We start from the raw sequence: 27,478 nt of genomic DNA, 5'->3' as shown, positions 1-27,478 counted from the left end.
ACTAAATCTACATCATAACTTACCTTCGTCATCATCGAACTGTCGCAACATCTTCATCCATCTTTCATCAACATCCAAATCGTAGCATCATTCAATAATCTGCTTCAGCTACAATCTGCAACAACTCCATCAATTTCATCGATCTTCGCATCACCGCTCAACAACAATTCAATTCCACAAAAACCTACAACAAAACGCGTCAACAACAAACTCGAATAAACATCGCAATAATCTCAATCAACGATTCCACAATGATTTACAATAACCTTCAACACGAAACGATCCACACTACACAAAACCCTAACCTGCAATTAATTCAAACAAAAATACAACAAATAAAAAACAGAGAAGTAGAGAGGAGGGACAATATTTTAAAGAAGCAGAGAAGTGGTGCGATTCATGATGAAGCTGAGAAGCCTCTTTTCTATGCTTCTCTCTACACCTGCAAAAAAAAAAGGCACAAATCAAATAAAACAACTGACAAATCCAAAACCCTTCACAACACAATCCTTGATTCTGAAATCAAAATCTTCATTACCTTCTATTCTGAAACCAAACCTTAATTTTCTTAGGCTCAATTTTGCCTAAAATCGAGCACTCCCTAATCAGCTGTTGACTTCTCACAGCAAAAACAACCATCACCAAATTCACTTTCTTTCTCACGTTTTCGACAAGTAGCACAAACTAATAATCAATATCATCACTTTAATCTACTAAATACAATCATCATCTTCATTACAAACAAGGAAGGAACATGAACCAATTCGTTAAAGATTCATAACAACATCAATTCAAATTTACGAAATTAATACAAACAACCTTTTTTTAACTAAATATTCACCAACAATTATGTTAGTTCAAGATCTCCAACAATTATTTACATAACCTGTATATAGAACCAAAACAAAATTCGTACAAAGCATAACTCACAACCTTTAAAACCTGTACAAATTGAATAACACAACACCAATATATTTTGTACAAAGTTTCTTTTTTGTTGCAGAAAACAGAGAAAAGAAACAAATGTCAAATTAAAAAGAAAAAGAAGAACTGGAATCTCGGATATGCCGGACCACCACCACCCACAACACATCCGACGACTTCCATGGGTTCGCGATCTCGATCCCTCATTCCACTGTCGCCACGAACTCCGAGTTCGCCGACGCCGTCAACAGTCGGACGAACTCTCTCCCTCGACGACTTTCTCCGTGCGGCAACCATCTTCGCACCCTCATCATCAAAAGTTTCTTATGGTTGTTATTTGGACTATGATGATCGATTTTGTTTGGAGATGGAAGGTTAAGAAAAGTTTTTTTCTTCTTTTAAGGAAAGAAGAAGAAGAATGTATAGGAGAGAGAAGATCAAATTATTTTGGGTTTGTTTGTTCTGATGCATAATATTCATTTGTAGAGTTTAATTTATTTGGTTGTGCTTTGAAAGGGAGAGGTTGTTTTGTATTTTCCAACAACATGTGTCCTTCCAACTTTCAACTTGACTTTTGAGTTCTCTATGCATAGAGCATAACGAAAAATTGAATTTTTATTGAAAGTTGGAAAGTGTTATTCAATTTTGCATAGATAACGTGAACCAACTTTAATTATGAAATAATTAAAAAAACAAATTATAAAAAAATAATAACAACTAGAGTAAGATTTCTTAAAATAGAAATTTATAAAATAGCAAAGTGGCTAGAATGATGACACTTGACAAACTTGTCAAAGTTCCCATCTTGCTTTTTTTATTACTAGTATTTAGACCCGTGCGAGGCACGGGTTAAATGTTTTAGAATATTTAAAAAATACTTAAAATTGAAATTTATTATTTATTATTTATTTAAAATTTATGGAACTAATATAAAATTTATAGTAAGCAAATATTTTTAAAATTATATTAATGATTAATTATCATAAAAATATTAATGCTATAAAAAATTAGTATTTACATGAGTTAAAAGACAAAAGAAAAATAGCAAGACATAATTCAGACGTCTTAAATTAAAAGACGAAAGAAAAATAGCAAGACATAATTCAAACGTGTTAAATTAAATATTTGATTGTTATAACTAAAAAACAATTTGATATAATTTCAAAAATGTTTGGTTATTTTTTTTAAAAGAAAACAAAAGACCAAATACACATCTATTATGTTTATTTTTTTAATAATTACAATTTATTAACAAAACTAAATCAAATGAATAAGAAATAAATAAAAATATAGAATTAAAGAAAATATATAAAATTATAGAATCAATTCTACTTGGAATTCCTTCATTTAATAATTTTTTTATAGAAACTAAATAATCCAACTCTATTTAATGATTTCTTTCTATAAACCAAATGATCCAACTTTATTATTTTTTACTTCTAAATTTAGCTTTTGTGAAATATTAAAAAGAAAATCATACTATTTATAACTCCAATATTTTTACTATAACTCTAATATTTTTAATATTTAAATCATTTAATAATGGTATTAAACATATAATATATTAACAAATACAGAATTTAAATCAAATTCATTTCAAATAATCTTAGTAACTTATATTTTAAGAAGAAAATAAATAAATAAATTTCATTCAATACGTATAAAAGATAATATAGTAGACCTATGTAATGAATTGATGGACAATATCATCAGACCTATAAATTATGCATAAATTGATGTTACAACTGTCAAAAGTCTTTTTATAAAAAAATTAATAGAATTAAAAAAGCTGATAGTATAGAAGTCACAACAACTCATAACTTCTGGCAGTAAAATGCAAAACTGTTTTGCCATTACTTCTAGTCATGGCTGCCAACCTACCGCCTTTTTCTAATAAAAATTTCATAAGTGAACTTCTTCAGTACCTAAACGAAATAAAATAAGCAAGTAAATAAAATAAAATAAATATATTTATTATATAATAATCACGAAAACATGGCACATATGCTGCCACTAATTCAAATGAATTTTCATATCATCAATAGATTAGTAACAAACATCAAAATCATATATCTCTTGTGTTCCTTTGTGGCTGCTTCCCAGACTTTTGTGTTCCTTTGTGGCTGCTTCCCAGACTTTTGTGTTCCTTTGTGGCTGCTTCCCAGACTTTTTCATTCTGCACGAATAGCAGCATGAACCTTCTTGTAAGGTTCCTCAATTCCGTGATTTCCGTCAGCTTCTATCCCTTTCTTGATATATTGATGAAGTGAGTATGATATTTTTATGGTTCTTCTTCAATCAATGTCTACAAAATAATATATCAATGTTGATAAAAAAAGTCATCAAAACAACATATGATGAATTACTTAGCGACCAAATAAAAAAGATGGGCAAAAACACTAACAGAAGCATAAATCAAGTCCAAGCACAAGTTTAACAATTTACACATTACCTTCAATATTCTACATCTCTGTTTAAGATCTTGCAAATTCTTTTGCATATCTTCTGCAGCAGCTGCATCATTTTCGACCTTCATTGTCTTGTATCTGACTGCAAAGTTCAATCTATGTTAGCATTTTAATGTTAAATTCATATCAAAGAAATTGAAATCTTAAACAACTTTTAACCCGCTATCAGTGTGTATTACTTCTCCATGTTTCTTCTACATTTTAAAGGCATAGTCTCTATTTCTCTTTCTCTTTATGGTGCTAAGCAGTAAGTGAGTCAAGCTTTATTTCTAAACTCATTATCAGCTGCTTGACACTTTCAAGGGCAATGTCTCTGAAATTAATAAAATGAAAGGTGGTGTCTCCACATTAAACAACAAAAAAAGGTAACTACTATTAATCCCCAAACCAAAGCACAAATCAATGGCACAAATCAATGGCAAAAAAGAATGATGCAAATATAAAATTTCATAATCTTATTCCAAAGAATATAATCTATAATAGTAAAGATATTAATTCATTAAGTTGTACATAAACGAAAGAACTAAAGCATCATAAAACATAAATAGTTTTAGCTACTCCATGGAATCAAAACTGAAAGAATATTGGTTCGAAGTTTTCAATAGTTGCAGCAGAAAGATGACCGGTACTTCTAGAAGCATCAAAACCCACCACTTAATTTTTCCACCTATTACAAATAAGATATAAATTCATTAATTCAAACAAAATGTCTAAATTCAGAAGCCAATATATCAATATTTAAACAAATACTACATGTATATCATAAACCTCATCAATCCAAGTAGGATCTGAGTTCAATCAAAGGACAGGAATTTTGCCATCCATTAAATGGCGGGCCAGCGGAAGAGTTCCATCACCACCAGTTGCAACAACCAGGTCCAATTGTTTCCAAGCACTACTTTCCGTTCAACTGACTTTTTCTGCATTTTACAAAAAGACCACTTGAGTACTGATACTCTACCGCATACCACATGTTCAATAAGTATATTGGTAAACAACTATATCTTAAGCTTTTTCGAATAAAAAATTATTGCAACATGTTATTGGTGGTTCTGGTTGATTTTACTTTACCAGCGGCGGCAAAAGTGGCAGTTCAATGGCTTTGATAAATCCAATGCATCTAGCCCAATGTGTTTCCAATATCTACAACATTACCTATAGTACATGATATCCATAGTGAAAAGCCTCTGGTTCACGGGCCACTGATGTTGTGGGCACCCTATCGATCTGCAGTAGAATAAAATCTAGAAAGGAATAGCAAACAACATATTATGATCCATGAGTATGTCATTAAAAAATAAATTTGAAAAACTTCAAACCAAGCACGCGAGAATAGATTTACATAAATCAAGATACATGAAGTGATTTAAAAAACCACCGATGGCAGCCAACACTCACCACTGTTAAATGCAACCCTGAGTACTTGATTTTTTAGCTTCATGAGCAGCCAGTTAAAACAAAGTAGTAAGTTGTGGTTGATTGCTAGCTGTAGTAGCTGAAAGCCCTCGCATTGCTGCAATTGTTGACTCAACTTTGCTGCTAAATTATTTTCTCAGCTTTAATCATTATTAAAATGCAACAAACATAAAAGTTCAGTACACACTTTCTGCATCCACCTAGAAATATAGTGTTTCAAATATTTATATGGAACACATGAAAACCCTGAAAAAGAATTTATATTGCCCTATATGCTAATGTCTAAATCTAGATAGCATGTCAACATTCCATTACTCATGTGCTCATACGGTAAGCAACCGAACCCCGGACACGTTTCAAATAGAAGAACCATGTTTGGATGCCTTATGCTTATCACAACTTCAATCTACATGAATCAAATGTCAAATAATAATTAATTGATTCATTTAAATAATATTTAATTTAATTCAATAATTTGCATACCTTGGTTGAAATTGCAACCATCCTTGAGCTGCACAGGGTTGCAACACTTTTATTGCAAATGCAGTGAGAACTAATTCAGCCCTATAGACTGGTCCATAACATACTTCACCAACTTCAGTGAGTTGGAAAAGTATTTTGTCGCTTCTTCTATTTCCTCAATAGTGTATCTTCGATACTGCATAATTATACAACCCAAAACAGTCATAGCACATATGCAATTTCAGAACCAAGTCACTGCTTATCCATGTCACAATTAAAATTCTCTTCCAATACAATAAGAAGCCATCACTTCATACACAATCCTACACACACACACACAAAATCCAGTTCAAGCCAAATTAGAGAAAAACAAAGGTATGTACATACATCTAATTCAATTTAGTGCATTTAAAAACCGATATCACCATATATTTGTATGCACAAATTCAAAAATTCAAACACAGTGCCGGTTCCAATCACCTTTCCATGAGTATTCCCTTCATTTGCTAGCAGCTGCATCTCTTTTTGCTCTTTCTTTCACTTCATCCTCTGCAAATATCAGCAAACATACGAATTAAAAGAGAAAACAATAAACCGAATTCAAATTTCAAATGATCATATTTAGATAAGAAAAACTCGGTCATACCCTGTTAGATTCAAAAGTCAGCGGTAAAACCCGATCAAGTCTAAATCCTGAAAAACAAACCTCCAAATCATCAAATCAACCACAAACCCAAACCCTTTATCAAATGTCAAAAACCACATAATTTAATTTTACCATTCACAAACCTTTCTGGCTACTGAGATGAAATCCTATATGATGTAGCCTTAATTTGATTCAATATATAGCAGAGAAAAGGGATGAAATAATTTGATTTATAAAAACAGTCGTGGAGATGAACAAATACACAGATCTAAACCTGAAACAAACATTAACCATAAGTAACAAAAGAATAAAAATCAGAAATAAACCCTCAAACATAACAATAAACTAATTAGATTTATGAAAACAACCATGGAGATGAACAAATACACAGATCTAACCCTAAAACAAACATTACCCATCATCATCATTGCACTTTCACCGAATCAAGCTTGGACAGAAACACACAATACAACAACACAAATCACCGATTCCGTATCACCATCATCATCAAACCAACAAACAACGAATTAGAAATCGAAAAGAGGAGAAGAAGATATTGAGACCGAGAGTTCGTCGGAGAAGAGAACTCGTATGAGTTCTTCGGCCGTCGGGTTTGTAATGGACGCGAGGTTGAGACGGCAGAGAACACGACTGAGAGAGAAAATGGAGCGCCGCCGCTGCATGTGTTGTTTCCGAACATGATGAAATTGAAGTTGGAGTGAAAGCGTTTTGAGTTTTGAATTTGTATTGAGATACGATACCTCGAGCGTTTCACTTTCTTATCAATTTATTTGCTCTTCCCCAAATATTCATGTTTATCATGTAACCCTTGAAAGAAAAAATGATGAATTGAGAATATTAATTGAATTGAGAATAAATTTCCATTAATAGAATGTTTAGAAAATTTGAAAAAGTGTAACAAAGCACCATAGAGTGCCACATCTCTCACTTGCCAAAGAACTCCTTTGGAAATATTATTATCTATGATGAACTAGTAGTTTGCCCGTGCGATGCACGGGTAAGTTTGTATAATTTGCTTTTAATAATTTGTTAGTCATATTTTTAATATAAAAAAATATTAATTGTAAGAAAATAAGTAAAACATAGATTGAAAAGGGAAAAGCGTGAGAGTAAGATAAAAAGAATATTACTGAAGTTTTATTATGATATAATGTGATTTTTTTAATGAAATGAAAACAAAATATAAGAGGAGATGAAGATGAAGATATGGCCTTAAAATAGTCTCAACCTAACATTCAAAAGTTTAATTCTTATGCTAGCATGAAGAAATATATAGCAAAGGTGAGATAATAGTGGAACGTTAAAAAAAATTTACATGATTATTGATTAATTATATATAGTGCATATTAGTCCATGATAAATAATTACATTTTTTAATAATAATGTAATCACTGGAAAAGAAAAACTAAATGGTAAAATGAATTATTGAAATATAATAATAGAAAAAAATATTAGTTAACTTCAGGGACTAATCCTTTGATTCGATATTGTAGTAGATGATTAAATTTTCTCAAAAAATTTAACATTGATGTGTGGTTAGAATGAAATAAAAGAATGAGGTTATCCGAAGAATAGTGATAACTTATAAAAAAATGAAGGAGTTTATCATGGGTTAGGGGAGATGAAAATATTACTCTAATTATTTATTTATTATTATAATTAATGGGTTGAATGCTAATTATTTAGGCACTAAGAAAAACCATTTATGAAACAGTGACCAATTCACCGTTACTAAAAAATAATAATACTCCTTTAAATAAAATATTGATGGCTTGGTATAAATTCACATGAGATATAACTTTTCCAAAAATAACTACAATATGAAAGACATAGTAATATGATAGTTATTGCTATAATATTATTGTTAAATAGACCTAATAATATGAGTTTTGGATGATTAATAAGGTTAGTGGATTATATAAGAATTAAAAAATTAAAAAATGTTTTTATTTTATATTATTAAAATATTAAAATAAAATGTCATATCAATTAATCTATAGTTCTATTTTAAAATTATTATTTTTATAATATTTTTGCTACTTCATTTCTTAAATATATATTTTTTGTTATCTTGTTAGATGAATGTTATATATTTTTTCATATATTTTTAATAATTTTTAATATAGTTTCAATTTATTAAATTATATATATATATATATATATATATATATATATATATATATATATAAATAAAATTTAATATTAATATTATTATTATTAAGTGAATATTATATTGAGTATCATATGTGTAATGAAGTTATTTTTTTAAATAAATTTCGTACAAATGAATGTAATAATAACAATAATAATATCTTAGAAATGAGAATATATTAGGATTAAAAATATATGTATTTATGTAAAAAAAAATGTCATAGACTTCCAGAGCAGTCATGATATCTTGTACTCCTGATTGAGGTGAAAAAAATAGTTATATTTATGTTATTCAATACAAAAATGAGAAAGAAAAGTAGAATAACGAACTAATAAAAAAATCATTAAAAAGAAGAGTTTTCAATTATTCAAATATATGGCTATATACATGTACTAACCTGAATGAATATTAGATTTTCCATATAACGATAATGCAATGCAATTTTATTATCATGTTCTTCTGATTTACATGGATAAAAGTGATATTCACCTCGACTAATAAAATACTATAAAAATAGTTAGCATATGAGACTAACAAAAGTTATATCAATATAAACGAAAATTTAAATATTTGAAATAAAATAACTGGAGTTTCTATTATGCCACAAAACAAATAGCAAGACACATATGTAAATTGAAATAAAAATAACTTTACAAAATAGGAAGAGCACTACCAATGATTTGTCTACAAAATAGGAAGAGCACTACCAATGATTTGTCTGCAAAATACAATGATAACTCAATATGACATATATATATATACACATACATGTGAATATGAATAGAATAATAATAAACAACGAAAATAATAATCAATTAAATTATTAATTAAAATTTATATCAATATGATAAGTGAATGAATTACCATAATTAAATAACAGGAGTTACAAAACATAAAGAGATGTAAGTCCAATATTTATTTGGTATATTAATACATTTATTTTATTTGGATATTATATAATTATATCAATTTTATTAATCTTTTTATATTTTTGATTTGTATTTATTATTTAGAACAAATTGAATTTTAGAAAATGAGTAGTTTCATAAACAATCAATTCAATAACCATTATTTAGAATTAAATTTTAAAAAATTGTAATTTAATAAACAAATTCAAAGACCATTTAAGGGAGAAATCAATGAAAAAGTTGTAAAAATAATTTATAGTTTTATTAGTGTTATTAAGTTTTATAGTTTTAACATTATAAATAATAAACTAAAGATTCCTGTCAAAATAAAAAAGGAGAAAACACCCCTATTTTACATTTCAAATTAATATATATATATATATATATATATATATATATATATATATAATCTTTTAAAAGAATAAAATGAATAAATATTTAATATACATGAATTTTTTTATAATAAAGTTAAAAAATCTTTTTATTTTATATTACTAAAGAGTTAAAATAAAATGCTTATAAACTTTAAATTATCATATCATTTTATCTTTAATTCCATTTATAAATTATTATTTTTATAATATTTTATCTACTTCACTTCTTTAACATATATTTTTGAATTTGAGAAAAATATTTTTATTTTATACCATGAAAGTATTAAAATAAAATGTATATAACATTTAAATTATCATATCACTTAATATTTAGTTTATTTTTAAAAATAACTATTATTCACAATATTTTATTTACTTCAATTCTCTAACATATCTTTTTTTGATTTGAGAAATTTTTTAATAATAATTAAATCAACATGATATGGGAAACTTTAAAATATTATTAAAAAAATCAAAATTTAAAAATATAAAGAAAAAATACTATAATATTTTTAATTTTTATAAAAAAATATCGATGTTACTTTTTATTATTATTTAAATTTAAATTTGAAATGTGGAAAAGAGAGATTTTTAACTTATATTTTAAAAATGATATATATATATATATATATATATATATATATATATATATATATATATATATATATATATATATATATATATATATATATATAATCTTTTAAAAGAATAAAATGAATAAATATTTAATATACATGAATTTTTTTATAATAAAGTTAAAAAATATTTTTATTTTATATTACTAAAGAGTTAAAATAAAATGCTTATAAACTTTAAATTATCATATCATTTTATCTTTAATTCCATTTATAAATTATTATTTTTATAATATTTTATCTACTTCACTTCTTTAACATATATTTTTGAGTTTGAGAAAAATATTTTTATTTTATACCATGAAAGTATTAAAATAAAATGTATATAACATTTAAATTATCATATCACTTAATATTTAGTTTATTTTTAAAAATAACTATTATTCACAATATTTTATTTACTTCAATTCTCTAACATATCTTTTTTTGATTTGAGAAATATTTTAATAATAATTAAATCAACATGATATGGGAAACTTTAAAATATTATTAGAAAAATAAAAATTTAAAAATATAAAGAAAAAATACTATAATATTTTTAATTTTTATAAAAAAATATCGATGTTACTTTTTATTATTATTTAAATTTAAATTTGAAATGTGGAAAAGAGAGATTTTTAACTTATATTTTAAAAATGATATATATATATATATATATATATATATATATATATATATATATATATATATATATATATATATATATATATATAATCTTTTAAAAGAATAAAATGAATAAATATTTAATATACATGAATTTTTTTATAATAAAGTTAAAAAATATTTTTATTTTATATTACTAAAGAGTTAAAATAAAATGCTTATAAACTTTAAATTATCATATCATTTTATCTTTAATTCCATTTATAAATAATTATTTTTATAATATTTTATCTACTTCACTTCTTTAACATATATTTTTGAGTTTGAGAAAAATATTTTTATTTTATACCATGAAAGTATTAAAATAAAATGTATATAACATTTAAATTATCATATCACTTAATATTTAGTTTATTTTTAAAAATAACTATTATTCACAATATTTTATTTACTTCAATTCTCTAACATATCTTTTTTTGATTTGAGAAATTTTTTAACAATAATTAAATCAACATGATATGGGAAACTTTAAAATATTATTATAAAAATCAAAATTTAAAAATATAAAGAAAAAATACTATAATATTTTTAATTTTTATAAAAAAATATCGATGTTACTTTTTATTATTATTTAAATTTAAATTTGAAATGTGGAAAAGAGAGATTTTTAACTTATATTTTAAAAATGATATATATATATATATATATATATATATATATATATATATATATATATATATATATATATAATCTTTTAAAAGAATAAAATGAATAAATATTTAATATACATGAATTTTTTTATAATAAAGTTAAAAAATATTTTTATTTTATATTACTAAAGAGTTAAAATAAAATGCTTATAAACTTTAAATTATCATATCATTTTATCTTTAATTCCATTTATAAATAATTATTTTTATAATATTTTATCTACTTCACTTCTTTAACATATATTTTTGAGTTTGAGAAAAATATTTTTATTTTATACCATGAAAGTATTAAAATAAAATGTATATAACATTTAAATTATCATATCACTTAATATTTAGTTTATTTTTAAAAATAACTATTATTCACAATATTTTATTTACTTCAATTCTCTAACATATCTTTTTTTGATTTGAGAAATTTTTTAACAATAATTAAATCAACATGATATGGGAAACTTTAAAATATTATTATAAAAATCAAAATTTAAAAATATAAAGAAAAAATACTATAATATTTTTAATTTTTATAAAAAAATATCGATGTTACTTTTTATTATTATTTAAATTTAAATCTGAAATGTGGAAAAGAGAGATTTTTAACTTTTATTTTAAAAATGATATATATATATATATATATATATATATATATATATATATATTATATTTATATTTTTTATTTATTATCCATCATAAATTAGTTATATACATTTTTTAATATTTGTTTTTAGATATTTGGATGTTATATAATTATATCAATTTTATTAATCTTTTTATATTTTTTATTTGTATTTATTATTTATAAAAACTAAGTAATTCATGATTATATAAAAATTATAATTTTATTATTAAACAAAATAAATAAAAGAGAATAATTAAAAAAGCATAATTTTTTAACATTGCAATGGGATTTGTAAAATCAATTTTTAAAAAATTAAAATTAGGATTGATATTAGAGTGACATGTGTCAAATGTCAAGAGTTGTTATCATGATGCTACATGGCTAGGGTTGCCATCATGACAACTTTGCATTTATATATAAGATGATTAGTATGGAGCACTTCTCCCCTACGAATCCCCTCAGGAGAACCAAAAAGTGGCTTAGGAGGGAATTTGGTTCCCTCCATCTACCTCCTCTTCCCCTCTTAAAATTCGAACCAAACATATAAACTATTAAAAATCTCCTCCCTTTCCCTCCATTTACTGCAACCAAACAAACGCTAAACTTAAACCTCGCTTCACCATATTCACAATTTTCTTATATTAAATTCTAAGATCAAAATTGATTTTCCCTTTTACCATGGTATAAGTCTTTTTTTTTTCTTTTTAGACCAGGTTTCCCCATTTATTATTTAAAAAAAAAACATTTTTAGTTTTTCTAGTACATTTATTTTTAGTTTTAGAGGTTAAAGGTAGTGCACTGACAGTGTAAAAAAGTTTTATACTGTCATCCAATAGAAACAAATCGTTTTGCCATGTCATATAAGTTTTTTTAAAATTACAGTCTGACTTGTTCTGATTCATGGTCGTGATTGGTTGACAGTGTAAAACTTTTTTACACTGTCAGTGCATCACCCATTTTCTCTTATTTTTAATACTCGAAGTTGTGTTATTTTTGTGAGAAAAAAAAATTGGGCTGTATTAGTAAAATATAAGTGGGCTCTGGCGTTGGAGCCCAATTCCTTTTTAATCCGTCATCTCTAACCTAGAGGCACTGTATGTCTGCAACTCAGTAAACGGACAATACAGCGAGCAGAGAAGAAAACTTGCAAACAACATTTTTCTAACAAGATCGATCGATCATGTTTCTTCCTCATGAATTGATTATCGAAATCTTACTGAGATTGCCGGTAAAGTCTCTTATACGTTTCAAGTCTGTTTGTAAGTTATGGTTTTCTCTTATCTCTCATGATCCTCACTTTGCTAATTCACATTTTCAACTTAACTCTACAACTCCCAATCGTAGAATTCTATTAATATCATATAAAACTCATGAATCTCTATCCATCGATTTTGAAGCATCTATTGGCGATGACAACGCTTCTGTTTCACTCAACCTTGATTACATGTTTCCAGTGGATTTTACAGATTTTGAAGTTAAAGGGTCATGTAGAGGCTTCATACTTATCTGCGGTTCCTTAAATATGTAGAGGGTAAATGGAGGGGAGGGGAGGGGAGGGAATGTTTATAATAAAATGTGTTTTGTTCAATTTTTAGGAGGGGAGGGGAGGGGAGAAAAGCAAAATCCCTCTTCCCCGAATCGGGGGATTCGGAGGGGAGGGGAGGGAATGTGATGGTTGATATTTAATAAATTAATATATTTACTAAAATACCCTCGATTTTATTTTATTATTTCAAAATTATTATTTTCTTTCGTCTGCTTTTTTTCTCTATTGCTTATATCAATTTATTATAATTATTTTTTACTTTTAAATTATTATTTTTATTTAATAAAATTTATAATCACTAAAATTTTTAATTTTTTATTATAATTTTTATTTTTATGTTTATTTACATTAATTTTTTTTCTAATTTCGTTATATATTCTATTATTTATATTTAATGATTAAAAATTTATAACTTACCACATAATATTAAAAAAATTAAATACACTTGATACGTATTATAACATTTTAAACCATTCAATTATTTTGTTTATTTTATATATTATATATATCGATAAATTATTTTATGTATTCAAAAGTTGTTATTAACATATAGATAATTTTGTTCCGAAAGTTATAATACGTATCAAGTGTATTCAATTTTTTTAATATTATGTGGTAAGTTATAAATTTTTAATCATTAAATATTACGAATATTATTTTCAAAAGATTATTTATGAAATTTTCAACTTTGAATATCATATCAGTTATATGAAATCATAAGGATAAAAACGTAAACTATTAATAAAACCCCTCCCCTCCCCTCGTGAACCAAACATGTTTTTAACCAAATTCCCTCCCCTCCCCTTGTTTGAACCAAACATATATATAATTAATAAAATTCCCTCCCCTTCTCTCCCTTCCCCTTCCCTCCATTAAAATCCCTCCCCTCCCCCTCATTTGAACCAAATAGACCCTAATTCAAGATTAAAATCAAGCAATTTCACATCATCTTTTTTCATAAGAAAAACTCAGATATTTTTTTCGCCGCGACACCTATATATTTTTTAAAAAAGTATAATGAATGAATCTCAAAGATAACTTCTGCACAAGTCTTTTTAGGATTTTATAGCACAGCAGCATGTTAATTTTGTGAAGAAATATTACTGGGCTGTTGGGTGCAACTCACAAAGCCGACAATGCAGTGAGCAGCGAAGAAATTTTGGGCACCCAAGGGTAAAAGAAGATCGATCATGCTTTTGCCTCATAAATTGATTATACAAATCTTAGTGAGGTTGTCGGTAAAGTCTCTTCAACGTTTTAAGTCAGATTGTAAGTTGTGATTTTTTTTATTTCTCATGATTCCCATTTTGCAAATTCACATTTTTAAATTAACTCTATAACACACTCCTAGAATTCTTTTGATAGATTTTTAAAGATTACCCCTGCAGTTTTGGGGCTAATTGACTATTAGCCGATTACTTTTACTCTTATTATAAATAAAATAGTAATTGAAATATTATAACTTTCATTTTAATTAAACAAACAAAAATATTAATCATTGTTCTTATTTCAAAAGTAAATTGGAAGATGACATAGAATTGGAAAAGTAGATAAAATCAACCTTTTATTGCTGATATTCTCTTCACTACATTCTATGTTTCCTGACTACCAAAGAGACCAATGGAACAAGCTTACTCATCTTTGTCAATTTTGTGACAATATCACTTTTACTAACCTTTTCGTTGATACCCTTAATTCTAGCCACAGATTTAATAAGTTTGTCAACTCCGTTTTGGCGTTTATTTGGACTCACATTCAATCAACCTCAAGTTTATTATGGTAGACTTCATTTGACTTTACAAAAATTGTCAAATGGCTCAATATTGTTGTTCAATGTCAAATGATAGCCGCTGACACGGAAAAACAATATTGAGCCATTTGACCATTTTTGAAAAGCCTAGTTGAAAAACAAAATAAAGGCTACCATAAGAAACTTTGAGAGTGAAAAAGTATTGAATGTGAGTCTGCATCATCTCTCAAGGCCAAAACATAGTTGACAGACTTATTAAATCTACGACTAGAATTAAGTCTACAAACGACAATGTTAGTGAAGGTGATACTGTCACAAAATTTCTAAAAATGAGTCCATCTCTTGCTCAATACGGCCTCTATGGTGGTCAGGAAAGATAGAATGCAGAGGAGAATTTTTTCGGGAAATTTTTTATCTACTTTTGCAATTTTACGTTGTCTTCTCATTTACTCTTGTTTCCAAAGGGAATTAGAACAATGATTAGGGTTTTTGTTTGTTTAATTAGAATAAAATGTTGTAACTCTAATCTTTCACTTATTATTTTATTTATAAGAGCAAAAATAATTGGCTAAGAGTTGATTAACTCTACAACTCAACTCATGAAGAATCTCTATCCATAGATTTTGAAGCATCGCTTGACGATGACAATGCTTCTTTTTCACTCAACCTTCCAGAGGATTTTACAGGCTTTCAAATTAGAGGGTAGTGTAGAGGTTTCATACTTTTCTACAGTTCCTTAAACATCTGCCGAATCCATCCATTGGAGATTATAAACAAATACTTTATCTCCTCATGAATTGACCATCCAAATCTTACTGAGATTGCCGGTAAAGTCTCTTATACGTTTCAAGTGTGTTTGTAAGTTGTGGTTTTCTCTTATTTCTCATGATCCTCACTTTGCTAATTCACATTTTCAACTTAACTCTGCAACACACACTCGTAGAATTCTATTAATATCAACTTCAACTCATCAATCTCTATCCATAGATTTTGAAGCACCGCTTCACGATGACAATGCTTCTTTTTCTCTCAACCTTGATTCTATCTTTCCAGAGGATTTTACAGATTTTGAAATTAGAGGGTCATGCAGAGGTTTCATACTTTTCTGCAGTTCCTTAAACATCATCTACCTTTGGAATCCATCCACTGGACTTCATAAACAAATTCCTTTATCTCCTTTTGGTTCCAATTTGGATGCTGAATATTTCTATGGTTTTGGGTACGACCATTCAACCGATGATTATTTGGTTGTTTCATTGTCTCGCATTGATTCAGGAGATCCTCCAATACGCTTGGAGTACTTCTCATTGAAATCTAATACATGGAAAGAAGTTGAGGGTCCTTACTTCCCTTATGGATTTCGAGAGGAAGAGCCCAAAGGTGGTTTGCTCTATAAGGGAGCTATTCATTGGATGGCTTTTCGTTATGATTTACAAGCTTATGTTATTGTTGCATTTGATTTAATGGAAAGGAAACTTTCATATATGCTTTTGCCCAGTAGTCGTTTGGAGTGTTGTTTATGGGTTTATGGAGGATTTCTCAGTGTATATACCAAGTATCACTTTAATGATAGGGTTCAAATATGGGTGATGAAAGAATACAAAGTGAACTCCTCTTGGACTATGACTCTTGTTCTTCCTATTCATTCCTTTTTTCCTTTGTGTTGTACAAAAAGTGATGATATTATTGGGACGGATGATGAAGATGGATTGGTGAAGTATGATAAATGTGGACAGTGTCTGGAGCAACATTCTTATCCTAATTACAATCTTAGCTGCGATTTGACTGTGTATATAGATTCTCTGCTTTCACTCCCCAGTGATGATGACAACCAACAAGCTTAAGAAGATGACAAAAGCAAGAGGAATGCTTCATTACTTTCTTGATATTTATGGTGAATTGAGAAAGCTTAAGAAGATGACGGACGCAAACTAGAAGAATGACGTTCTGAATCATATGTGTTTGAATGCATTTGTAACACGAGTAAGTGTAATATATGAGCTAATGTAATATGTGATGAAATGTTTATTGGTTAACCATTTGTAACATGCTTATTGATAACATTGACATCATTGTTTGTGTGATTAACTATTAGTCATGTATGTAGCTGGATTTTATTCTAATGTTTTTTCCTCCACTGTTTGAAAATTATTCTGATCAGTTTATCCATGTTGATCAATATCAAAATTATAAGGTTTTGATTGTTCTCTACTTTCAGTGGACTCTAATAATTTGGGTGCTTGTCCTTTCTGTGTTTCAATCCGGGAAAGAAATTTAATTTCAAACTAATGATCTATATATGATCAATTACGTGAATTTTAGTACTTTAGATTATAGGAAACATTAAAACTAAACAAACTCATGAACCTAAATAGTGTTACAATTACAAATTGGAGTTTTCAAATAAAGGGGTTTAAGTAATAGAAAGTGCAGTTTGCAAGGTGATAAGCTACAGTGAAAGGTGTTCATTATTAAACTGTTAGGAATAGACATAACGCAAAGAAGATGTTTACTGAATTTTGATTAGATTTGTTGCATATCTTCTTTTGAAGTGAAAATTTCTCTGGCTTCCAATTAAAATTCTATACGGACTTTGTCTAATTTTACCTTGACCTGTTTTTATCGGGGACAAGATAATGATGAAAGGTTGGGAATATTATATTGTGTTTATGAGTTGATATTAAACCATTTTCCATTCTAATAACAAAAAACCAAAACTTTAAAAGAGCGTTAAAGGCTTGTTTCTAATTAGGTGTCATTTGACAAAATAAACAATTAGCTTAACCTGTGTTGCAAGTGTGAAGTTCCATGATTGCAGAAATAGGAGCATGGAGTAGATTGTTCAGAAGTGTTTGCTCCTGTTAGCAGATTGTATAGTGTGAGAATGATGATAACTATTGCAAATGATACATGAGTATATGTCAAATTTGCATTCTTGTATGAGACATGAATTAAAAATATTCGGTTATGTTATTTTTTCCTTTGATTTAGTGGAAAGAGAACTTTTACACATGTCTCTTCCAGATGATTTTGACCATGATTTTTACCAAGAACCTACTGATTGTGATTTGTGGGTATTTGGAGAATTTCTGTCTATGGGCTATGGAGGAACGTACTATTGTTAATGTATGGGTTATGAAAGAATATGGACTGCATCCGTCTTGGACTAAGACTTTTGTTTTGTCTATTGTTGCCATTCTGACTTCGTTCTTTTATACTATATGTTGTACTAGAAGTGGTGAAATTATTGGAACAGATAGTGGTGAACTCAAGTGGTTAATGAGTTTCACTAAATCATAAATCATTTTGGAGAGACTGAATTTGAATCTTGGTAAGATCAATCTTTGACTAGACTTTACTTACCTCTCAGTCGAAGTCGATCTTCAAATTACCAGGACCTCTTCCTCTGAGAATCAAATGGATAAAAGACCAAAATAATTGATGAGCTGCACATAAATCTATAAGACTTTAGATAATAAGAAACAGAAAAATTAAATCTCAAATCTTAAATAATGCTAAAGTTAGATCTAATTCTCAACACCTTATTATGCGTAAACTTAACACATCTGCATAAATTTATCACAACTTAAAAGTATTAACAGTTTTTTTTTTGTGACAAAAAAGTAAAATCTGGATCACACTCAATGTTCATCAAAGTATCTATTCAAGTGTTTATTTTTCAATGAATAAAACTAGGAAAAACAAGATAGATTTTTTTGATAAAATTTATCAAATATGTATGTTCTTTTCTCTGCTTAAGTAACAGTTTGCAGAGTCGTATACCAGGAAGAAAATTACTATTGGAAGCATTCTTTTAAAACTAGAATCAAAGCATTAATTCTATTCCATTCCAGCTACTTCGTGGCATACATTCTCTTTGGTCTCCATCTATAAATGAATTCTGCAGCAGCCATACACCATGACACAATTGTCCTTGATTGAACCAATACACTTTCTCAACCACCAATACACTTCCCACATTGTACTGTACTCCTTCAAATCACTTCATACACACTGAGAAAAGAACAACACTTGAAACTCAGGCACTAAGGCAATCCGAATCGCAACGCATCCAAATAGGTTTGGTGTTAAGCCCAACAAAGCCACTATGTGTTACCTTACAATCGCTCATCCAAGGAGGCCCAAAGCAAGAGAAGTTACCAATCTATACTTGTCTTCATCTTCTTTGTCGGAGTTAGCGGATGAAACCGCCATTGAAACGCTTGAACCTGCTGCTCACTATCTCTATGTAAAAAAAGGGAAGTAGTCGCCAATCACTGCAGCGGCCTATCAGTAAAGTCTTCTATCTGGCTTTATCTCTGTCTTCTATGAATGTCGTTCAATTTTGCGTCCGATCTTCTCAAAATAGTTCTTTTGCTCTCTAAGGATTAAGGCGGCGAACCAGATTTTATGATCGAGAAAGCGACATGCCTAATGTATTCAGTGTTGGAGACTTGGAGTTCTAAAAATGAAGCAACTGGCCCTCCAGAGAATGATAGAATCTTGGTCTCATTGACTCACTCTGACAAGGACAAAGATGAGAACCAATCACTAATATTAAATCCAACGGCGGGCTGTGAATACGAAGCTAAATTCTACAAACCAGGAGCAGCTGGAGAATAACAGGTTGTATATACACCCGGAACATTTTTTCAACAAGTGATGTTCATTGCTTCACGATGCTCTTTATTATATTTCTTTTAACAGTAATATTTGTCACCAAAATTTGCTTGATTCTCATGTTGCTCATAAGAAATTGCTGGTGGTACAATGCTACCTACATGCGTAGATAAGTTGATAGAGTTGCATTATTTCACTCTATAATTAGGTAATGAGGTAATGATATATTCATGGGCATTCACCATTTATTTTATATTTATAATTGTATTGTATTATGAAATAGAAACTCTTAGGTGACTGACTACATTTGAAGGTTATTATGTGCCAGTGCCCAGTATGTAGCATGGGCTGATTTAATATTTAATGAAATATTGCTTCTTTTACTGTTTGTAATATGTTTACTAAAAATGTTATTATTTGTTTGTGGGATTCACTTATGCACGTGTAATTGGACTGAGTTATTTGTGAATAAGAATAAGTTTGTTTTTTGAATAAGGGTTTCAGAAATTGATTTGTTTTCATTAAATGTAATTATTTAGTGTAATTACCTGGATAGCCCTGTAAACTCTATTTATACAAGAAATAACAACGAGAAAGGTATCAAGCCAAAAATTATTGACATGGTATCAGTAGGTTTTCGATCAAACCTGTGAATTTTAGGTTAGTCTTGGCTTTATTCGGCAACACCCCACTGGGTCGCTCTTGAAATCGTCTCGGCAGATCTCGATTCTTGGTAATCACTTCCCGGCTTGCGATTGTGATCTCTGGTGCTTACAATCGTTTCTCGGACCCGTTCTTTGTAGTGCTCACAAGCTGCAATTTCGTTGTTCCTCCAAGTTCGCAAATCGTGTTCGGCTTGGTCGTGTTCTCGTATCGTTGTCGACAAGTATTCTAATTTGGTGTCGGCAAGTATTTTCTTCTGTGTTTGTTTGGTTGTTTTCACGTTGATTAAAAAGGCAATTGTGTTTGGTTTTTATGTGTTTCACGTTGATCAGGCAAGGATGTTATTCTGTGTATGGATATTCTTCTGTGTTTTTTTTTTAATTTCACGTTGAAAAAAAAATTGGTTAAGTGCAAGTGAGTCTTTTGGTTAAGTGCATCAGCTTCTTTTGGTCACTAGCAATCAATATTGTTTCTATGGCTTCCGAAATAGACAGAGACCATATTTGTGTTTGGTTTATCAGAAAGAATTATCCGGCTTAGGAATTTCAGTTCAGAATGCATGTCAAAGGAAAGAAATGATGGAGTCACTTGGACAAGGTATCTAAGGCACCGACAGAAAAAGCTGCTTTAGAAGAGTGTGAATATAAAGATGCTCTAATTATCACTTGGATTCTCAGTAGTATTGATCCTCAAATTATTAATAATTTGCGCTCCTTTTCCGCTTAAGAAATGTAGAATTATTTGAAGTGTATTTACAATCAGAACAATGCGGCTAAGCGTTTTCAGTTGGAGTTAGAGATAGCTAATTACAAACAAGGTACCTTGTCTGTTCAAGAATACTATTATGATTTTTTGAATCTGTGGACAGAACACTCTTCTATTATACATGCTGATGTTCCCAAGACTTCTCTTGCGACTTCTCATGAAACTTCGTCCAGAATTTGAGGTTGTTAGAGGAGCTTTGCTGAATAGGAATTCTCTTCCTTCCTTGGATACTTGTGTTGGAGAACTCCTTAGAGAGGAGCAGCGTCTTCTTACTCAAGATACCATGTCTCATGATGCCGTCACCTCTGAGCCTATGACGGTGGCATATGCTGCTCAGAGTAGAGAAAAAGGTCGTGATATGCGACAAGTTCAATGTTTTTCTTGCAAACAATTTGGACATATTGCTCGCAGTTGCAGTAAGAAGTTTTGCAACTATTGCAAACAACAAGGTCATATCATCTCTGACTGTCCCACGCATCCTCCCCGACTAGCACAACGTCCAGCCCAAGCATTCCATGCCACTACCTACTCAGTAGCTGGTCCTCTTAGTACTGGCGAATCTAATGGTGGTGCTCTGCAACCTGGAATGATTCAACAAATGGTACTTTCTGCTATTCAGCCTTTGAAATTCATAGTAAGTCTTCTAATGATTCTCAACCATGGTTTCTTGATTCTAGTGCATCCAATCACATGACGGGTTCCTCTGAATACTTGCAAAATTTATATTCCTATAATGGTAATCAGAAAATTCAAATTGCTGATGATAATAAACTCTCTATCACTGATGTTGGTGACATAAACTCTAACTTTTGTGACGTTCTTGTATCACCCGGACTTGCTTCCAACTTATTTTCGGTTGGTCAATTGGTGGATAACAATTGCAATGTTAACTTTTCTCGTGTTGATTTTCTTGTGCAGGAGCAGGTGTCGAGGACAGTGATCGCGAAGGGGCCTAAAGTGTGGAACAACTTCAACTTGCTTATCTTCTCCATGCTATCTACAAAACACAATCACACATGTTAAGAAAAAGCACGAATACTCTGCTCTCACCAAAAATCTTCCTTCTCTCCTCCTGGCTAACTGCAATCAAAATAGTGTAAGTATAATTCATCTTTTTCTCACTTCAGAATGGGCCACCTCACCGGGGTCGGACCTTTCCTCACAACCAATCCAACAAACTAAAATTGCATTTCCTCATTCATTGTCACTTGTCTAGATAAAGAGAGCCCAACTTGATACAATAGGAGTGAGAATCCCGGTTAAAACGTATCTTAGACAAATACTTCAGATGCAAAATCAGACAGAAGTGAGGAGAATCGACAGATGGTAGCATGAGCTGTAGGTGCGAGGGGATTTACCAACAAGAAACATCTGAGGAAGTGGCCTCAGTCTAGAGTAAAGGGGTCGAACCAAGGTTTGACTTGATTGAAGTAAATAAGTCCCTAATTACAAAATTTTTCCTAAGAAGTGCACCTCAGATAGAAAAGAAAAAAATAATCTTAAGGAAGACTTCCAAGATTTGTGCTCGACACATAGCTGAAATACCTTATATATGCCCATGACCCTAGATGAAGTTGGGAAGGAGCATCTTTTAAATATTTCTGGACAACTACCTCAAAGTATGAAAAAAGGAAATTCCAATCATATTCTTGTAAACACGCATTCATAAAATGGGATCAGACAATCAATAAATGAAGTGCATATCCTCTTTTTTGGCTCATTGGAAGAGCTAACCACTCTAAGGGATTGTCGACCACACTGTTAACCGCATCTATAATAGCCTTAATAATAGCCTTAATGCCCATAGACGATGAAGTACACACTATTTTTGAATCCACCCAGTTGTACTCAACCGCATATGACTGGGCTCGAAGATCTAAATGAGCCTTCACTTCTGCGCGCTAGGTCAACCGTATTATTGCTCAACCTAGTTAGAAAATAGGAAATGATAAAGATAAAAGCTTGAGTTAGAAGGGTACCTGGTTATGTAGGATTGATAAAGCAGGAGGAATGAAGAAAGCGAAAGCTTTAAAGAAAAGCACTGAAATCGCTTCTAGTGACACTCTAAAGGAAGAAGAAACAAAGACTTTTTTTGGAAAGTAACTGTAAGTTTGAATGATAAAGGTTGCAAAAAATTCCAAATACTTCATTCACTCTATTTATAAACAACGACATTTGAGAGGATCAAACAACCTATAGAAAGAAATCACAAGATCAACAACTATAATTCCACTCATGGATACACGCCAACTCGAGTGCATTTAAGTACTCTATAAATTGTGTTATACTCTAGTTGGTCATGTCACTACACATGTCAAAAAAAGGTGATAAAGCGTTTCAATGATGAAACCGCATTAAAAGGGTTTGTTCCCCCACTACCTTTTTCAAAACTGATCTCAAGTGTTTCAGTTTCATTTCACATCAGAGCATGTCATGGAGGCCGGTAAGTGTCACTTAAGGCTTCCCCTGCTTCTTTAGTGTCTGACAAAGTCTTAGGGACAAGTGTTCTAGATTGGCCAAAGGACCAAGGCTCATTCCATCTCAATTTCACTCCACTTGACCCAAGGTATAAAAATTAGTTCACACGCTAAGAGCAAGGGACAATCTCTTATCTCCACTTTTTACTACTTTTATTTTGAATCTTGATCTTATTTGGACGTTGGAGTGTTAACCATGCAGGTTTACCCTGCGCCACCGTAAAGAAAATCAGAGCCACCGTTCAAGATCATCAGTTTTTCATCTGTAACTATTTCTTGATCCCAAATAAAACAAAATATATAATAAGTTATTTTTCAATAACTTACCAATTTAATCAAATTATTTTTTTCTTCTAAAACAATATTGATTTAATCAAATAATAATAATAATAGTAAAAAAAATAATACATTTTTAATTTTTCTAATGAATTTACTTTTAGTTTGAATACTCGAAGTTATGTTTTTTTTTTTTGTGAAGAAAAATTATTGGGCTGTATTAGTAAAATATAAGGGACTGGGGCTGTTGGGTTAGAGCCCAATTCATCACTAACATAGACTCTTTGAGGCGCCACAATTCTGAGTGCCGACAATGCAGTGATTTGATAAGAAATTTTGCGCACAACATTTGTAATATGACACTTGGAATTATAGGAATGATACAGTTGAAATATGGGTGATGAAAGAATACAAAGTGAACTCCTCTTGGACTATGACTCTTAGTGGAAGTTGAAATATGGGTGATGAAAGAAATTTTGCGCACAACATAGACTTTACTTACCTCTCAGTGGAAGTCGAACTCCAGGTTACTAGGACCTCTTCCTTTAAGAATCAAATGGATAAAAAACCAAAATAATTGATGAGCTGCACATAAATTTATAAGACTTTAGATAATAAAAAACTGAAAAGTTAAATCTCCTAATCCTAAATAATGCTAAAGTTAGATCTAAGTCTCAACACTTTATTATGCGTAAACTGAACACATCTGCATAAATTTATCACACTCAATGTTCATCAAGGTATCTGTTCAAGTGTTTATTTTTCAATGAATAAAACTAGGAAAAACAAGATAAATTTTTATGATACAAATGATCAAATCTGCATGTCCTTTTCTTTGCTTAAGTAACAGTTTGCAGAGTCATATACCAGGAAGAAAATTACTATTGGAAGCATCTATAAATGAATTCTGCTGCAGCCATACACCATGACACCATTGTTCTTGATTGAACCAATTAGTGGCGGAGCCAGAACAGTTATAAAGCCCGGGCAAAAATTTAAAGACTACAAAATCATGAAGTTTCAAACTTTGAATCAAAATCATAAACAGTACCAAATAAGCTAGTCACAAACCTGTTAAATGTGGTTTCTTTGCTATCTTTGCTCACGTTTATTTCTTTGCTTTCGTGCTCTGAAAACGGCTACAGTGTTAAAAGCATAAAAAATAGAGACGACTATAAATTCTTTTTTCATAACTTAGTTAAGTTGGGGGTTGTACTAGCATTTTGTTTGCAACTAAAACCATACACCAAACTCAATTTTTTTTACTAAAATAAAATTTATTACATATAACAAACTTCATACAAGACAACATAACTAGGTATAACTATTGGAGCATTCTTCAGATTCTCTGCGGCAATGATGACATTCCAAGCAATCTGCCCTTTGAGAAACATGGTGATATGCCTCGTAATTTCTTCTTCCAGGGCATTATAAAATTATACTCCAGTATATTATACATATTATAAAGGCATAAAAATTCTTGAAATGCAAAGAATGCAGAAAACAGTAGATGCTAACAATTAATACTGACATAGAAATTCTTAAAAATGCACATCCAACTATCAACAATACTGTCATCACCTAATCAAAATTTATCATAAAAAACATGTCATAATATAAATTAAACTCTCATAATTTAAATAAATATGATTTTCAGAGCATATTTAGGAGAAAAAATAAACAGATTAAACTTACCAAATCAAACAAAAAGAAGAAGTAGTAGTCTTTTAGTTGATGTGTTTGTTGCCTCCTCCTAGATTAAATATGAATAATAACAGACAAAAAGAAACAAACCACACTATATGCAGCAACAAAGAATCTAGTTACAAAAGAATTTTCGTTCAGAACTTTTACCGAACACTTGGTGGGCATAGCGGGAAACGATAAACTCGGCACCAATTCTCCATCCATTCGTCACCCACAACCTGCAACAACAACAAATAATAACACAAAAACAATGTTGTAGCAGAAATTGAATAAAAATAGAAGAAAAAGCAGAAATAGTGGAGTCGCCGGTGTGCATTTGTTCACGGTATGCTGTGGCAGAGGATGGGCATTGAAGATCTGATATGCGTCTATTACGTTCTGGTGTGGCGGAGAATGACGCGGGATGGTGAAGCGTGGCTAGGCGGAGCCTGGGCAACTGCCCTCGCTGGCCGGGCGGTGGCTCCGCCACTGCCCTTACCTATAATAATTCGAAGTGCTACGCTCATTTGATATCAACTGGAAATCAAAGACAGTTACCTTCCACCAGCATGAATTGGTTGGGATTTGTTAAAAGTATTTATGTTATTGATGCTTCATTTCATCCGCCTCAGTCCATTTGCAATTTACAGTGATCATTTGTATCTTACTTTTTGTAGAATGCGTTTTGATTGCAAATATAATGGTGAAACGAATTCATAGTAAATTGCTAAAGGGAGATCTACTCCTCTTCCACGGAACGGCGTTCTTTTCAAACCATTAGGACTGGGGAAATCTCAATATCGTATGGATTTGGCAACATAATAGTAAGAAAATGGGAGCAGGGGCCTCTGTTCAAGGTAAAAGGCAAGCTAAAGACTGTCGTATTAGGACCAATGGGTGCTATTGAGATTCACCGATACCTTCTTGCTTTGGTTCATGCACCCAGGAAATTCTTGGACCTCCAGTTCACAGGTAAGATTCTGCTGTCTTCTCTTATGTTTTATGTTTAATAATAGTAATAGCCTGCTTCTTTGTCATTGTTTTTATTAGAAGTGACAATGATTGCTTCTTTGCTCTTTTGGTTTTACAGAATCAAAGTGAATTTTTTCTTTTTTGAATGGTGAATCAAAGTGAAATTAATAGTATTAGAAGAGGAAAAAAAAAAGATATTGGTTTTTTTACCAAGTGATGTTCATTGCTTTACGATGCTCTTTATTATATTCTTTTAACAGTAATATGTGTCATCAAAATTTACATGATTTTTATGTTGCTCGTAAGAAATTGTTGGTGGTACCACGCTACCATCACTGGTGGATATGTTTAATGAACCTTTGAGAATTTTCAAATCCAGTCAATGATATAAAGTGGTAGAATTTGTAGTGTCCTTCCTGTTGCCTATCTTTAATGTGCTCATTTCAAAGAGTTCCCTCACTTCCACAGATGGAAAAAACAAAAATATTTCACTATTTTACATGGCTTAAGAACAATGAAGAGAAAGAAACAGATTTACCTATTAATTGTTTGTGTACTATAATGAGAGTTCGCCATTAAAAATTCAATATTTTTTTCAACAGAGTGGGTGGCAAAATAGAAAACATAGAAGTAATGAACACCGCCAAAACACTACAGTCTGCAAAACAGAGTTCAGTGTCAAAGTTTAGTTGGCACTTATCCAAGTTCCACATCAAATGGTAGGAAGAAAAAAGAAGTAGCATGTTAATATAAATATGAAGAGTTAGTTTGTATTATTTTCCACC

General features: G+C 30.0%; 1 protein-coding gene and 4 long non-coding RNA genes across 6 annotated transcripts; 1 reads left to right on the top strand and 4 right to left on the bottom strand.

Annotated features, from left to right (window-relative positions):
* Positions 1–3,065: 3,065 nt before the first annotated feature.
* Positions 3,066–3,688, bottom strand: LOC131632307 (uncharacterized). The gene is made up of 3 exons (XR_009292950.1): positions 3,572–3,688; positions 3,377–3,474; positions 3,066–3,229 (listed from the first exon to the last, which is right to left on the bottom strand). It is a non-coding gene; the product is annotated as an uncharacterized LOC131632307 (long non-coding RNA).
* A 24-nt stretch (positions 3,689–3,712) lies between these two features.
* Positions 3,713–5,037, bottom strand: LOC131632296 (uncharacterized). Its single transcript, XR_009292948.1, has 3 exons — positions 4,791–5,037; positions 4,464–4,636; positions 3,713–4,312 (listed from the first exon to the last, which is right to left on the bottom strand). It is a non-coding gene; the product is annotated as an uncharacterized LOC131632296 (long non-coding RNA).
* An 11-nt stretch (positions 5,038–5,048) lies between these two features.
* Positions 5,049–6,691, bottom strand: LOC131632286 (uncharacterized). 2 transcript variants are annotated; one of them, XR_009292942.1, is made up of 6 exons: positions 6,332–6,691; positions 6,060–6,190; positions 5,917–5,963; positions 5,751–5,819; positions 5,292–5,593; positions 5,049–5,214 (listed from the first exon to the last, which is right to left on the bottom strand). It is a non-coding gene; the product is annotated as an uncharacterized LOC131632286 (long non-coding RNA). The 2 variants fall into 2 exon arrangements; XR_009292939.1 differs by having other exon boundaries at positions 6,060–6,691.
* Positions 6,692–13,032: 6,341 nt separating this feature from the next.
* LOC131599156 (F-box/kelch-repeat protein At3g06240-like) lies at positions 13,033–18,305 on the top strand. Its single transcript, XM_058871632.1, has 2 exons — positions 13,033–13,462; positions 16,016–18,305. Exons 1-2 carry the CDS (start codon positions 13,119–13,121, stop codon positions 17,076–17,078), a joined length of 1,407 nt encoding a protein of 468 aa, XP_058727615.1. The 5' UTR covers positions 13,033–13,118; the 3' UTR covers positions 17,079–18,305.
* A 677-nt stretch (positions 18,306–18,982) lies between these two features.
* On the bottom strand, positions 18,983–25,767 carry LOC131632314 (uncharacterized). Its single transcript, XR_009292954.1, has 3 exons — positions 25,107–25,767; positions 24,538–24,620; positions 18,983–19,756 (listed from the first exon to the last, which is right to left on the bottom strand). It is a non-coding gene; the product is annotated as an uncharacterized LOC131632314 (long non-coding RNA).
* Between the last annotated feature and the right edge of the window lie 1,711 nt (positions 25,768–27,478).

Source organism: Vicia villosa, linkage group LG1, assembly GCF_029867415.1.
Source record: "Vicia villosa cultivar HV-30 ecotype Madison, WI linkage group LG1, Vvil1.0, whole genome shotgun sequence".
NCBI lineage: Eukaryota > Viridiplantae > Streptophyta > Magnoliopsida > Fabales > Fabaceae > Vicia > Vicia villosa.
The sequence above is the reverse complement of the archived record's forward strand: the minus strand, read 5'-3'. Positions and strand labels throughout refer to the sequence as shown.

What these genes read in the sequence shown, in the direction of transcription:
- LOC131599156 (XM_058871632.1), top strand. Translation starts at nt 13,119, where the DNA reads ATGTTTCTTCCTCATGAATTGATTATCGAAATCTTACTGAGATTGCCG. An exon ending in ATCTGCGGTTCCTTAAATAT is followed by an intron (nt 13,463 to 16,015) that starts GTAGAGGGTAAA and finishes ATAAACAAATAC; the next exon opens with TTTATCTCCTCATGAATTGA.